This window comes from Telmatherina bonti (genome assembly GCF_933228915.1).
Source record: "Telmatherina bonti genome assembly, chromosome: 8".
NCBI classification, from domain to species: domain Eukaryota; kingdom Metazoa; phylum Chordata; class Actinopteri; order Atheriniformes; family Telmatherinidae; genus Telmatherina; species Telmatherina bonti.
In genome coordinates this window covers 12,545,711-12,561,742 of record NC_136626.1, presented here as the reverse complement: position 1 = coordinate 12,561,742, position 16,032 = coordinate 12,545,711, and the positions used below count along the sequence as shown (strand labels likewise).

The 16,032-nt window shown below is 38.4% G+C and overlaps 1 protein-coding gene across 1 annotated transcript; it reads right to left on the bottom strand.

Annotated features, from left to right (window-relative positions):
• Positions 1-228: 228 nt before the first annotated feature.
• On the bottom strand, positions 229-15,940 carry LOC306759832 (interferon-induced protein 44-like; the record flags this gene model as incomplete). Its single annotated transcript, XM_079245574.1, has 9 exons — positions 229-423; positions 523-623; positions 767-938; positions 1,036-1,188; positions 6,196-6,391; positions 6,684-6,732; positions 9,613-10,078; positions 15,272-15,730; positions 15,935-15,940. 9 exons carry the CDS (start codon positions 15,938-15,940, stop codon positions 229-231), a joined length of 1,797 nt encoding a protein of 598 aa, XP_079101700.1.
• Positions 15,941-16,032: the final 92 nt, after the last annotated feature.

Sequence of the window (16,032 nt, the reverse complement as noted above, 5' to 3'; positions counted from 1 at the left end):
ACATTAAATATTGTATGTTGTCTTAACTATTGATAATTTTGAACTGGTTTGAAAAATAAGTAGTAAGATAAGTTGCTAAATGCTATTTTTATGTGACGCTGAGGTTGATAAAGCCACCTGGTATAATGTCGAAATCTGACAAGCATGCGGTTTTTTTTTTCTACTTTTTCTTTCGTAAACTTGATCTATCCTGAAGACACTTGGGGGGAATGTGTTATTAACATGTTTCTACTCTTTGGTTTCAAGGTTGCTCAGTCGGTCACTGAGTTCATCAAAGTAATTATCAGCAAAGCGAAGCATCTGAATGACAGCACTGAGCAGCAAGATGTCGCAGTTGACGTCCAGCTCCAATTCCTCATTGTAGTTCCTCACTGGAACAATGCAGGACAGTGGCACACCAAGCTTAGCGCTGACCTCTTGCATCTGACTCACAATGCAGAGAACAATATTAGTTAATACTTTGGCGAATTAATTGACGTCTAACTAGTAAATAGTGTGTAAAATGTGACAGGTCTTTCTCACCATCTCCTTTATGTAGCCACTCTTGTAAACATTTGTCACATCTTCTCCCACCAAAGGGCAGCCTTCGTCTACTTTAGTAAGCAAAACCAGTTGAGGAATCCCTAGAAAAAAAGAGATAGCATTTCTAAATGGCTGCAGTTCACTGTGACTGATATTAAATGTAGTTCAAATGAACATTTAAATAGGGAAACTGGCCATATCAAAAATGTAGTTGATCAATGTGACAGGGCTACATTTTACTGACCCAGCAGGTTGACCTTTCTGCGGATAGCATCCAGCTTCTCTTCCAACTTTGCAGACATAATGGAGATCTTACAAGCATCTATGACATAAGCTACACAGTGGATCTTGTCTTCAAGAGCTGGAGACTTTCGGTAGCCATGAGCGTCCGAATGTAGAGCAGCAGAAGGGTTGAACTGAATCCACATATGAGAAAAACAGCAGGATAGTTTGAGTTAACTACGGCCAAATCCATGTTTTTCATGTTTTATAAACTGTAAATAAATGTTTTACCTGGTAACAGTCAGGCAGGTGTCCTTTAAGAATATTGCTGACGTCGTCTATATCAAGTCCCGCCCCCTTACTTTCCTCAAGACCCATGGTATCACACAAGACGATAGGCAGAGGTTTACCTTGTCGTCCAGCTTTCAAAGAGTAGGTGCGAAACTAATGAACAGAAAAAGATGAAGAAATCCACAAAAACAGTTTAATGCAGGCTGTTAAGATTAATAAATAAGCTTTATTCTTTTTTTTTGCCACCAAGTTACACATACATTCACAATAATGAAAATACTATTTAATGCAACTAGTGATGCGTTCATAGCTGAGACATTGGGGCATGTACCAAGTAGGAAGTGGCATTTCAAATAGAACTTTGTTACCATAGACTGTATATAAAGAGATGGACAGAGCCTCCGTGACGTCACTCGTAGGTTTCTGAAGAGCTGAATTGAAGCTCGGTGGACGGTTCCTGCATGTCGTCGCGCCCGGAAAATACAAATATGGGCAAAGAAGTGGAGTTGAGAAGGGGGCTATGAGCGTCATGGTGGATGACTGACATCGCGCGAACTCCAAGCTTCCTGTAGCTAAAAGCTAACTGAGCTAATTCGGACCTAACCAGCTAACGGAGGTAAGCGGGCTAAAGCTAAGTCACGATGTTAACCATCTTAAAACCGTGGTTGTTCTACGATCTTCTGACTTGAAGCCGGAGATTGGTACCTGTCAATCAAAAGGACATGCCCCTAAATATGCCGAACTTTGAGATTAAATTACTTTTAAACGGGCGAGTTAGAAAAAAATTCACTCCCCCCACAGTTGTCATGAAGGTAAACCCGACCTATAAATCAAAAATGGATTTTTGAACCGGGCTATAAACATGTTTATTTCTGCCGTGAAGTTGGCCTTTTTAACATGGGAGTCTATAGGGTTTGCTCTGTTTTGGAGCCCCTAGAGGATGAGGGGGGAACTGCAGTTTGTTGCACTTCTGCATGGGCTTCACTTTTACCCGCCGGAGGTTGCCGCTTGTTTGCTACATGCACTTGTCCTTTTGATGAAAACCATGTGACCAGTGACAAACGAGGCCTGGCATTGTCTTGGACATGTGACTGATTCAATTTGAGTGTGGTTTTTCAAAATAAAAGTGTGGTTAACATGCAGAGGTTTGTGTGTTGTATAGATTTGCGTTTGGATTGTAGGAGAGTTTGTAGCTTTGGAGATTATTTGAAGAGTTGTCTGTAGTGGTAGTAGAGGAGATTGTGGTAGCAGTGGGAGTAGTAATAGCATTAGGAGAAAGTAGCAGGAAAGTAGTTGTCTATAAACAGAGCGAGTACTATTTGGCTAGTTATTGTGAAAACAGAGCCTTGCAAAAAGAGGAAGACGTCACCTGTATGGGAATTCCTTGAAATGACTGCTGATAACATTTGCAAATATTATTTAAATGCTGTATTTAATATTATTAGCCATAACTTTTATTACATTAAAATTGTACTTTAGGTGAAATGTTTGGCATGTGAGAGATGCTTGTATACAACAATAATACCTCATCAATGCTTAGGCATTATCGAGCAATATAATTCTCAGCCTGCAAACAGATCATACACCAGCCTAAGTAAGATATTCAATCAATCAATCAATCAAACTTTATTTGTAGAGCACTCTCACAAACCTCAAAGTAACCAAAGTGCTGTACAGGTAAAAATAAATCAACATTAAAAGCACTAAAATAAAGACAACATAATAATTAAAAGACCAAATAAGACAGAAAAGACCTAGTGGTTCTGCTCTTGGGTAAAAAGCCAACATAAAAAATTAGTTTTCAAAAGAGATTTAAAACCACTTAAAGTCCCAGCAGACCTAACCAAAAGAGGGAGACTGTTCCAGAGTTTGGGGGCTACTGCAGAAGAGGCTCTGTCTCCACGAGTCATGAGTACAGTCCTCGGGACTACTAGAAGCATCTGGTCTTCCGATCTAAGAGCTCTAATGGGACAATGATGCTGCAGAAGCTCAGAGAGGTACAGAGGTGCCAGACCATTTAAACATTTAAAAGCCAAAAGTAAAACTTTAAAAACTATTATAAATGAGACAGGCAGCCAGGGATGAGCACAGGGGTAATGTGCTCACACCGTCTTTTCCCCGTTAACAGGCAGGCAGCTGAGTTCTGGACCAGCTGTAGGCGGTGGAGGAGAGACTGGTTAATCCCAGTATAGAGTGAGTTGCAGTAGTCCAGTCTCTAGAAAATAAGAGCATGAATGACCCTTTCCAGGACATCATGAGGAATATAAGGCTTCACTCTACTGATAAGCCTTAAGTGATAAAAAACTAGACTGGACCACTGCACTGACCTGCCTATCAAATTTAAAATTAAAATAAAAGAAAACCCCATGATTTTTAATAAAAGGGCTAAAAGAGTCCAAAGAGCCTACAGCACTGCTCCATCCAGACAGCAGGTCAGTTTTCCCAAAAGTTAAAACTTCAGTTTTATCCTTATTTATGCAGAGGAAGTTTAGTTCCATCCATGTTTTGATGTCCGTTCTGCAGATTTTCAACACCACGGGATCCAATGGACGTTAACAGGAAATAAATCTGAATGTCATCAGCATAGCAGTGAAATGACACGTCATGTTTTTTTAAAAATAGACCCCAGAGGAAGTAAGTATAGAGAAAAGAGGATGGGACCTAAGATGGAGCCTTGAGGTACCCCATGTTTCAGTGTTGCTTTTGAAGAAGAGAACTGCCCAAGGTGTACTGAAAAAGTCCTGTTTAAAAGTTCATTTAAGAACTGTACCATTTAGACCTACACACTGCTGCAGGCATGATAACAGAAGATCATGATCTACTATGTCGAAAGCAGCAGTGAGATCAAGAACAATTAAAACAGCAGAAGCTCCAGAATCAGCTGTTAAAAGCAAATCATTACAGACCCTGAGAAAATATACTTACTTTCCTATAATATTCACCAAAGTTTGTATAATTGTAATAGTCTGCATTTTATGATTATTACCACTGCAGGTTCTAGAAAGCAGGTGCCGGATGAGGCTGTGGTCAACTTGGTCAATAAAGACTCATAGCCATTTTCAGTTGTGGCGGATGTGAATTTCAGGGAGCTGGTCTATTTGTTGGATATCACCTATGTCCACCCTACTAGAAAGCGTGTATGTAAATATCACAAAAGAAAATGTATTAATAAGTAACTGCACTTAAAGCTGGGGTAGTTAATATTGGGGAGCTAGCAAGATATAAAAGTAGCACCATGTCTTGGCTCCTCCCCCTTTAGTTTTGCTCCTTGCGTGATCCAAGGCTTTTTTCTTACCTCCGCCAAGGAGATGATGTTTTTACCAGCGTTTATCTGTTTGTGTTCAAGATAACGCAAAATGTTATGGACGGATATTAATTAAATTTTCAGGAGTTGTTGGAAATGCGAAAAGGAAGAACTGATTTAATTTTGGTGGTGATCCAGATTGCCGTTTGGATCCAGGAACTTTTTCTACCAACTATTTACTCTTTCTCAGCTGTTTAGCTGGAGGAGGCAAATAAACTGAGCCAGGTCAGGGAAATCCTTCCTGCATTTTTCTCAGCCGTGAAAAAGCTGACGAAATAAGAAATGAACAACTTCAATTCGACCCAAATGTTTTGATTGGTCAGAGTTTTCACAGATTTACAGTAAACTGAGGGGTCTAACTATATTTCTTATTGTTCATGATTACAAAATGTACATACTACTATCAGGACGAAGAACCTCTTCACCCAGAGTAAAATAAATGTCTCTGAGCAAGACTGCCTACCCCAGCTTTAATAAAATCAATATATAACTTTCTTTTTACCTCAGGCATGAAGAAAGATGGGTGACAAAACCAAATTGTAAATGATTTTGCTGATAGTTGCTTCTTTTTTTTTTTTTTTTTAATAAAAAACAGTTCATAAGTGTTTATGTACTGTCATGTCATTGATACAGCTAAAGCTTTTATATTGTATGGGTTCAGAACATGAGGTGTTGTAAACCGGCCCCAACTGCTGAAAAAGTATGCAGTGCCAACGTAAAGTCCCATGTGCAAAAGAAGGAGCCACGCTGTTAAAAGGGAAATTGCTGATATTAATGCATTAAGAAAAGCTACTTATGGTCTCTTAGTACCTGATTGATGAGGGAACAAGGTCAGTGTTTGTGTTTTGTTATGTAAATGTAATTTTGTTACATTTTACTGAAGGTTACCATGCTCTGCTACTAACAAACTTTAAACTTTAAACTTTACTAGATGGTGGTCACTCTCTTTGATAAAGACCATGCTTAGTCAGCAACTAGTTTAACAAAATCTGATGTTTATGTAATGTAAATTTAAATACATGTGGGTAATTTCGAGCTTGGACTGGCACAGATAGATGACGGAACAAGGTCAGTATCCTTGTTTTGTTTTGTCAGTGTCATTTAGTTAAGTTTTACTTAGGTTTATAATGCTCTGCTACATACAAAGTTTGACAGGTCTTTTTGGCTGCTAGATGGTGCTCATGCTGTTTGATAAAGACCGTGCCTAGTTCGCAACGTACAGTTTTACATAATCTGATGTTTATGTAATGTAAATTTAAATACAGTTGCAACATGTGGGTAATTTTGTGATTTACAGCAAATAAAAAACTATTTTAAAATGTTTAATAAATATGCATGGTAATAGCACTCAGAATAGAGATTGTTAAAGTGGATTTAAGGAAAGAGAATTCATAAATTGTAACAAATGAGGTAAAAACATACAAATAAGATTGCTAATTGTATTTTGTTTACTTTTGTAGCTCTCACGGTATGTTTACAACATGGCTGTTCAATAAAAGTTGTGAACCATCAGTTTGAGAGACTGTCTTGTCAATCGGGCATACCACACAATGAAGCAAAGGAAAAGACCATATATAAGATTCAGAAGGTGCGTCTGCAATTAATTTTACTGCAGACATGTGGATTTGTGAGGGATCCCCTTTCTTTCTCCTGAAATAATAAGCTTCTTTTCTAAACATTCTGTTTTAAAAGTCTGCATCGCACTGGCTAACAAATTATTCCCCTTCATCACTTTGGGGTCAGACGACCAACAACTGCAATGTCGTTTGAGTACATTTGCAGTGTACAGGATGGCTGACTTACCCTGTAATAAGCAGTGTTTGTTTTGAGATTAAAGCATGAAAAAAAAAACTGACCTGTGTGGTGAGGCTGGTGGTGGAGCAGCCAGATATGGCCTGACTGGTGACGTGACCTCTGAATACAGAGTTGATGGAGTTAAAGAAGCTGGACTTTCCAGCTCCAACTGGTCCAACAAGTAAAACTCGAGCTTTTGCCACAGAGCTGACGGTGGGCTTGTAGCTTATAATGGCCTCCATCAGCTCCTTCCTCTTCCTGCACAAAGATATGAGTAACGTTAAAGAGGATGTTTGTTTCTTTATGATGATGGAAAGTTTTCTCTGTAGCCAGCTGCAGTGTACAGTAGCAGCGGTAGTTGGAGTTAAGAAAAGCCAAACATATGTCCATTCAGTTGTATCAGAGTATGTTTTTGCAACTTTGTAGCTTTTTTATAACATCCAAATGATTAAACATATTCTACAATCTTCAAACTGTAATAAATTTGTTTATCTGTATAAATGTCATGAATGTTTATTCTGTGGTGTGAAGGAGGGTTTAAAGATCTCACCCAGATTCCCAGATGACACTCCTCCATGGTCTCTCAAGTTCGGTGGATGCTGTTGAAGATCAAAAATTATAAAATTGAGTAGTCTCAATTAAATAAATATGCGCAACCTCGTTCTGGTCAACATGATTTTTCAAAAGTCAACTAAAGAACAAATCCTACAAATAGCTGCCAATTCAAAGGATATCTAACATGCTCTGCTACATACTAAACATGCTGCATTGTCATAACTTTGGCCTTACCTTCAACCTTTTTTCAGCTGTCGGGAAGAATCTCAGTCAGAGAGATGTTTCTGGCAGGAACTTCCTGGCACTCCTCGGTCAGAGAAACGAAACCTAACAGAACAGACTCCAATCCACAGCCCCCCAGTGGCTGCGTGGCGGAAAAAAAAAGTCTCTGCTTTCGGTTCATATCGAGCATATGGAGCACTGGTGACTGGATATTTTTTAAAAATTTTTCCTTTCAAAGTAAAAAGAAAAGCCTCGTCATCATTGACATACTGTCCAGACTGATTAAAAGCTTGTTTTGTGTAGCCTCCAAACACATAACCAGAGGAGTTGTAGCCCACAGACACAGTTGGGAAGGAGTTGTCACATTGTTGGTGGAAGGCGGCACCAGTGAAACCATGGATGCTGGCCTTGTACAGCAACTTCAATCTGACACTTCTCAGCTCAGAGCAGATTATTTTCTGCTGACTACTGGTCAGCCTGGACTGCAGAGTGGACATTGTCTGCTGATCCAAGCTTTCTAAAAGATAATGATTCTTTGAGGCTTTCTCACTTTGGAGTCTAAAAAAAGAGAAAAAGAAAAACTTGTATAATATGTCGAGTTAACTGGATTATATCAGTACCACACTTTCACCGTTGCTCCCTGATTACAACATGAATACAACAAAACTGAAATCAAGGATATAAATTAAATTTAGTTTGCTGGAAGATTATTTCTGCTTTACTGACATAAAAAAGTCATGACACTTTTATATTCCCTCTCAGGTAACAAGCTGCACATGAGATAAATATTTGGATAAATAAATGTTCCATCAAAAGACAATAAAAAATAAACCAATGCTAAAGTTTTCTGTTGCTCTGCTACATACTAAACATGCTGCATTGTCATAACTTTGGCCTTACCTTCAACCTTTTTTCAGCTGTCGGGAAGAATCTCAGTCAGAGAGATGTTTCTGGCAGGAACTTCCTGGCACTCCTCGGTCAGAGAAACGAAACCTAACAGAACAGACTCCAATCCACAGCCCCCCAGTGGCTGCGTGGCGGAAAAAAAAAGTCTCTGCTTTCGGTTCATATCGCAAATGTGTCCTCATTAATATACGTAAACGCAGCAGAGCAGAACAGCTTTTCACCCAAACCTCCATTTGACAAGAAAGATGTAAAATGTTCCTTTTGCGCTCTAAAATATGAAAAGATTTAATCGTTCACTTATTTAGTCTATGAAATATATTCATATAGATGTTCACTGTTTTTATTCCCAGATTCTTATGATTAGAGAGCGCTGGTTGTATTGATCAGGTGGCGTCACTCTAAATGTCTGTTTGTTTATTACATTTTAAGTCAGGTAAAATACTGTTTGTAAAACATTCATATTTAAAAGTAAATATATATCATTTTCCACCATTGTAATTGTAGTTATGCTCTGTGGTCCTCAGAATGCTTGCTATGATAGTCAGCAATGAGTTGTAATAATCTTTTATTCTGTTTTAATATTTTATCTATGCAGCTGGATAAAATAATTACAGAAATTGTTGAACTTGCTTACAACAAATGTTTTCGACTATATTTTCTATTTAAACCAAATTTATTTAATCATTTCTATTTTGAAAATACTTGGGTTTATGTTCATGTAGTTAGAAAATGTGACCGCTAGAGGGAGACAAATGTGTAAAATACATGGGGAAAGTATCGATCACGGCTTATCACGTTTTTATTTCTGGTACAGCCTTAAAAACAAAGCTTTGAAAAAAAACCGGAATATTCTTGAGTAACTTCATGACTCTGCAAAAAACAATAAATAAATTAAGCTTTTTGTTAGTTAAGGCATTCTAAAATAAAATTGTACTTTAACTGTAGTGTAAATGTGGCCAATAAAAAAACAAACAAAAAAATTAATTAGATTATTACTAATAACAAGATTTGTAAATTTAATCTGAATACACTGCAAAGACAATATATTTAATGGTCAAACTGATATAAACTGATAAAACTGCCGTCCGTCCATTTTGGGTGCAGAAGCAGCATTAGGCAGCACATTAATAACTTCTCTAAAGAGAAATAAAAGACAAAAAGTAAAAATAAAAGGTAAATCAGATCAAATGCAACAAATTAAACTCAGTGTGAGGAATTGCTGGTTGTTTGGAAAAAGGCAGCAATGAGAAAAGTTTTAACTTTTAATTAACACAGCCGAGTTTCCACAGACTGGCAGTTTTCTGGGAGTGAAACATTTATTTCTTGTGGATCTCCAAGTCACTATGATGATTGAAAACATTGGCCACTTTTTAGGACAGAAGAAAATGGCTGCTCATCTTTAAGACCTCGTGTGGCATAAGAAATTATCATTTTTATAGAAATACTTTCCACATATATGACAAAATCACAGCTTCTCACCTGTGTGACTTCTCATGTGGCGCATCAAAACAGAGCTTTGAATGAAGCATTTTCCACATATCTGACATGTATTCCTGCTTGTTACTTTCAGACTATTAAATTCTAACAAAGATAAGAGTTATTGTCATCCAGTTTGTTTTGCTGGGCTTTAGAGTAAAACCAAAAATTGGTTTGGGTGCAATTAACCTTTTTCTTAGTACAATAAATGAAGACATCAAATTCAAGTGGACTGTTGTTTGTAAGTATGCCCAGATCATGACACTATGAGACTTTTTTGAAAACGTGTCATAATGAAATCCAAACATTTAAAAACTCACGTTCCACCAGGTAGACTTCACACTCAGTCAGATTGAGATCATCTCCATGCATTTCTGCAGCAGTAAAGTTATAATAGCTTCCTGGTTTGCTGTAGACCACTGGTTGACTTCCATTGACAAGAACCAATGCTTCTCCAAAATAAGGACCTGAGTTGCTGATCATGTTTACAGCATGTGGAGCACTGGTGACTGGATATTTGAGGAGATTTTCTCCACTCAGGGAGAAAAGAAAAGCCTCGTCATCATTGACATACTGTCCAGACTGATTAAAAGCTTGTTTTGTGTAGCCTCCAAACACATAACCAGAGGAGTTGTAGCCCACAGACACAGTTGGGAAGGAGTTGTCACATTGTTGGTGGAAGGCGGCACCAGTGAAACCATGGATGCTGGCCTTGTACAGCAACTTCAATCTGGCACTTTTCAGCTCAGAGCAGATTATTTTCTGCTGACTACTGGTCAGCCTGGACTGCAGAGTGGACATTGTCTGCTGATCCAAGCTTTCTAAAGATTATGAATGAATCTCTGAAGTTTTCTCACTTTAGAATCTCCCTAAAAGAAAAAATTAGAAAAAAAAGAGAAACCAGTCAAGTTACCAAAAAACTTTGTATTTAGGTTACTTTATACATGTATATATATATATATATATATATATATATATATATATATATATATATATATATATATATATATATATATATATATATATATATATATATATATATATATATATAGTAGTGTCTAACTTTACTGTAGTTTTCAAATGGCCGTGCAAATAGTATAAAGTGCATTTTCAGGTAGTGTCACAAAGATCTGACTTTTTTGCATTGGAAAACATTTACAGAGTAAACTGTTATAATGAAAACATGACAAAGTCATTTGATTATCTTGTTCATAAACAATGGTGTCAGGACTTTTCATTTTGATGACACTCACACTTTTATTGGCATGAATACTTGCTTTTGAGGAATGTACTATCTATTTTGAGCAAGTGACATGCTTTTGCAGGTTAACAGTCAGGTTTTGCAGTTTCTATTGATTGTTTTGAGAAATGCATTAATTGTTGTGCAAATGTATTTTGGACGGATAGATAGATAGATAGATAGATAGATAGATAGATAGATAGATAGATAGATAGATAGATAGATAGATAGATAGATAGATAGATAGATAGATAGATAGATAGATAGATAGATAGATAGATAGATAGATAGATAGATAGATAGATAGATAGATAGATATCAAATAATATACATAAACATATTTATTCAATCAACACACTATTCAGAAGGAAAAAAAAGTTCAGAGTCGAATAGCTGCGCTGATATGCCACACAGACCTGGATCGCTGATGTATCCTCAGGAGCGGCCTCTTTTTCTCTGTCGACAAAAAGGAGGCGAACTACGACTTGATAAAAAAAAAAAGGTGATTTATTACAAATATAGAAAGAGAATTACTGAATAGTAAAACACACGTCTTAACCATGAGAGAAGCAGAGGAAGTCTCAGTCTCCTCAAACTTTCAGGGCGTATTTAACTATCATGCTGCGCATGCGTACTTCCTTATTTTCACCACGTCAGACACACAGACACACGGACAGACAGACAGACAGACAGACAGATAGATAGATAGATAGATAGATAGATAGATCGATAGATAGAGTACTTTATCAATCCCAGTTTGGGAAATTCTGTCACTGCAGCAGCATCCATGTACATTTGTCTTAATAACACAACCAAACAGAACAGTATTAAAAAAAACCAAACATATATCTACAAGGTTACAAGAGGAGGCAACTGGACATAAACAAAGTTTGCTCCCTGCTTCTCGTTTTTAAAGTCGTAATTTATAAAAACTAGATAAGTATCAGTTTCTCTGCTATTTTGATAATAATTTTATAGTACCAGCTTCACACGAGCACACTATTTCACTTTTTAAATCAACTGAGAAGGAGAAGGAAAATAGTCTACTGGAGATGGGAGGCAAAACAACGTGCAGAATCGGGACAGGACAAAGTAAGGAGCATGCGCAGAACGACCGGAAGTAACTTAGAGCGGAATGATGGTTTACATGACAAACGAATGAAATAAAATGAAATGAAATAAAAAAGACTTTATTAATCCCCAAAGGGAAATTCAAAATTGTACTAGATAATTAACTTGAGGAGGTCTTGTTCTGGAGGCTGATGGCTGCTGGCAGGAATGATCTTCTGTATCTTTCAGTCTTACACCGGACCTGAAGAAGCCTCTCACTGAACACACTTTGTTGTTTCATCACTGTGTTGTGGAGAGGGTGTGAAGAATCCTCCATCATCTTCATCAGCTTGTGCAGCATTCTTCTTTGGACAATCAGCTCCAGCGGCTCCAGAGTTACTCCAAGCACAGAAGCAGCTTTCTTGATCAGTTTGTTGATTCTCTTCAAGTCTCTGGTTCTGATGCTACTACCCCAGCAGATGCTGCAAAGCTGACTGCACTCTCCATACAGACTTATAGAAGATATGCAACATCTTGGTGCAGACGTTAAACCATTTCAACTTCCTTAAGAAGTACAGTCTGCTCTGACCTTTCTTGTAGATGTAGTCAGTGTTGCATTTCCAGTCCAGTTTATTGTCCAGCTGAACTCCAAGATACTTGTATTCCTCCACCACCTCCACCTCCTCTTCCAGGATGGAAAGAGTGCTTTGTTTATTCTTGTTCCTCCTGAAGTCAACAATCATCTCTTTTGTTTTGCTGCTATTTAATATGAGATGATTGTCACCGCACCATTTAACAAACTGACTGACCAGTTCTCTGTACTCTGCTTCTTGTCCATCCCTGATACATCCCACAACTGCAGAGTTATCAGAGTATTTCTGCAGATGACAGGACTCAGAGTTGTACTGGAAGTCTGAGGTGTACAGTGTGAATAGGAATGGCAAGAGTACAGTTCCTTGTGGTGCACCAGTGCTGCTGACCTCCATCTCAGACACACAACCTTTCAGTTTCACAAACTGTGGTCTGTTTGTGAGGTAGTCATAGATCCATGTGGTTGTGGAGGTATCCACCTGAAATTTATGGAGCTTCTCACATAACAAAGCAGGCTGAATGGTATTAAAAGTACTTGAGAAATCAAAGAACATGACCCTCAGAGTGCTGCCTGAATGGTCCAGATGAGAGTGTGCTCTCTGGAGCAGGTATATGATGGCATCTTCAACCCCAAGTCCATTACGATATACAAATTGTAGTGGGTCCTGAAAGGTGTTTACTTGCTTGTTGAGGTGAGCCAGTAAGAGTCTCTCCAGGACTTTCATGATGTGAGATGTCAGGGCAACTGGTCTGTAGTCACTTGGTTCAGCTGGTTGTGTTTTTTTAGGCACTGGAACAAGGCAGGAGGTTTTCCACAGCACTGGGACTCTATTTTGTCTCAGACTGGTGTTGAAAAGGTGCTGGAGAATCGGACATAGGTTGTTTTGAGCAGGTCTTGAGAACTCTTGGACTGACACCATCTGGATCTGCAGTCTTGTTCTGGTTCAGTTTCTCAAGTTGCTTCTTAACCTGATTGCAGGAGACAAACAAGGTGGAGGTCTCAGGATGTCCCGATGTGGAGGGAGATGAAGATGTGTTCTGGTCCATGACTTTACATGGTGTTCGGTGTTTACATGGTCATTTTTCATCAGTTTAAAGTGGAATAAACTTTTATTCATAATTAAAGAGGAATTAAAACTCCCATGTAAACGTAGCAAATGACGTGTAGCAAAGAAACTTCTCAGTAGTCAGTATGGCTGGCTTATAGAACATCTCTACATTTAAACACAGAATCCCTGGGGAGGATTTTGTCTGTAATAACAAGCTGCAAAAAAGGAATTACAGTAACAGATACAATTAGATGCCTTCATTAACAAATTTAAATTAAATGAAAACAGAAAGTAACCATCCATCTATTTACTGCCACTGGGATCAGATTGTGGGGGCAGCAGCCTGTCTGGCTCTATCTGAACAGCTGAACTTGATGGGTTCTTGAAGCATGCCCTGTCAAAAATATACCTGGTGCATTTGTTTAGTGGAGAGCCCCCACAACAAGTTCTGTGACGCATCGCATGTGCCTTGGTGTGCATCAAACCATTCCATCACTGAATTCACATTGGCTATTAGCATTGGCCCTTCCATACAAATAACATACTTTTTCTGAAAATCATATGTTTAATACTTACATTATGCTGCAAAGCAACATGCTGCAGAGTATTTGTTGATTTTTTTTTTTTTTTTTTTTTTGCAGTTTCCCCCAAAATGCATTTGGTCCAGGCAGCTCCTTTACCCTCTGATTCTGGGAGTTTATGTGGAGAAGTCTCTTCCATCTGGCTGGCTACAGCTCCTACTACTTCCTGTCATGCTGAAGACAGGCAAGGCGAGAAAACCCCACACAGATATGGGCAGCGTTGAAGATCAACAGAGGGAAGAACTTAATAGTTTTGGACAACATAAATGAGATTTTCAAACTAGCTGTTTAGACGCTAAATATCAAAGTCAGATACACACTAATTAGGTTGTTTTTCATAGGTGTTTTTGGTTTTTATTTATAGTTTAAATGTTTGAGCAGAAGTACTGCTGTGTTATAGGTGACAAACATGTTATGAAAAATGTTAAAGCACATGTTTATTTGTATAGCACATTTAATGTACAAGCCAAGTGTTTTACAAAAAACATTTAAAGCATTACTGAAAAAAGACAGAAAAGGCATAAATCTAAACAAGATAAGATCAAATGCAATCAAACTCAGTGTGAGAAATTAATGGTTGTTTGGAAAAATGAAGCAAAGAAAACATTTTAACCTTAATCATAACTTTAAGAGACTGGCAGTTTTCTGGGAGTGAAACATTTAGAACGTATTTCATAAGAACGTCGCTTCTTGAAGGCATGATTTCTCTTGTGGAACTCTAAGTCACTATGAAAACACTGTCTACTTGTTTGACTAGAAACTGATTGCTCACCTGCACAAGATCTCATATGGCAAAAGAAATCATAAATATTTTGGACATATTTCCACATATTTGACTAAATTAAAGCTTCTCAGCTGTGTGAGTTCTCATGTGGCGCAGCAAAACGGAGCTTTGAATGAAACTTTTTCCACATGCTCGACAACAATATGGCTTCTCACCTGTGTGAGTTCTCATGTGGCGCAGCAAAACAGAGCTTTGAATGAAGCATTTTCCACATGTCTTGCAAGAATATGGCTTCTCACCTGTGTGAGTTCTCATATGGCGCAACATAACTGAATTATGACTGAAACATTTTCCACATCTCTTGCAAGAATACGGCTTCTCACCTGTATGAGTTCTAATGTGGCATAACAAATTACAATTTTTATTGAAAGATTTTCCGCATATTTTACAAGAAAATGGCTTTTCACCTGTGTGAATTTTCACATGAATGGTGAACTTAGTTTTATCTTTAAACGTTTTCCCACAGGTTGTGCAGAAATATGGTTTTTCGTGGACTGATATATGCCTTTTGAGGTGGTATGGGTGAAGAAACATTTTTCCACAAGTGTCACAAAAATACTGCTTCTTAGCAGTTTGGCGAGCAGGACAAAGGCTTTCCAACAAAGAAAACTCTCCGACATTGTTTGTCTGACAACTATCTTCTGGTCTGATATCTGCACATCTTGCTGCTCCTGAATCTTCAACCATGCTTCCCTCTAAATGGAAATGTTCGTCTGCAGGAGAGGTGTAAGAGGGAATACGGTCCCCGTTTAATTTTGTATCATTGTGGTAATTTTCTCCACGAGTTTCTGTAATTAAAAAGTTATCAGTTTCATCCTTCAGCAGAAGTTTTCCCTCCTGGCCAGTGAGGAGTTCCTCCTCTTCCTCTTTAATGTGCGCAGACTCTGGTTGCTCCTCATCCGGATTTGAGTTCATCGTCTGGCTGCAGAGCTGCTGGTCATCATAAACAGCTTCCTCCACCTTGTGGATATTTTGATGTGGGGTATCAGCTGTGTGAGTGTTTCCTTGTGGTTTCCATGTGATATCCAGCAGTCTGCGCTGACGGTCGATCTCTTCCTCGTACTGGACGATAGTTTTTCCAAACTCTGTGAATATTTCTTCAGCTGCGACATGAAGTCGTTCGCTGATAAACTCTTTCAGATGCTGAATTGCAGACACAGTTGGATGAAACAATGAAATATTCAGCCGATATACATTAAAAAACAATCGCCTTCCTGATCAATCCAAGCGCAAGGAAAGTTAGTAGGTCCGCACCATTTAGTGCCCTTGTGATCCGGCAGGGTGGGAGGAGTTTTCATTAACCGGCCGGGTGTCTGCTTTCCCCTCGATTTAAACGGCAAACCTCACCTCCATTGCCCAGCTGATGGTAAAGGAGCGGACCCCTGTATGTCGCTAACAAACTGTTAACTTCCGGTTGGTGTTACACCATGAAGTTCCGGTAGAGG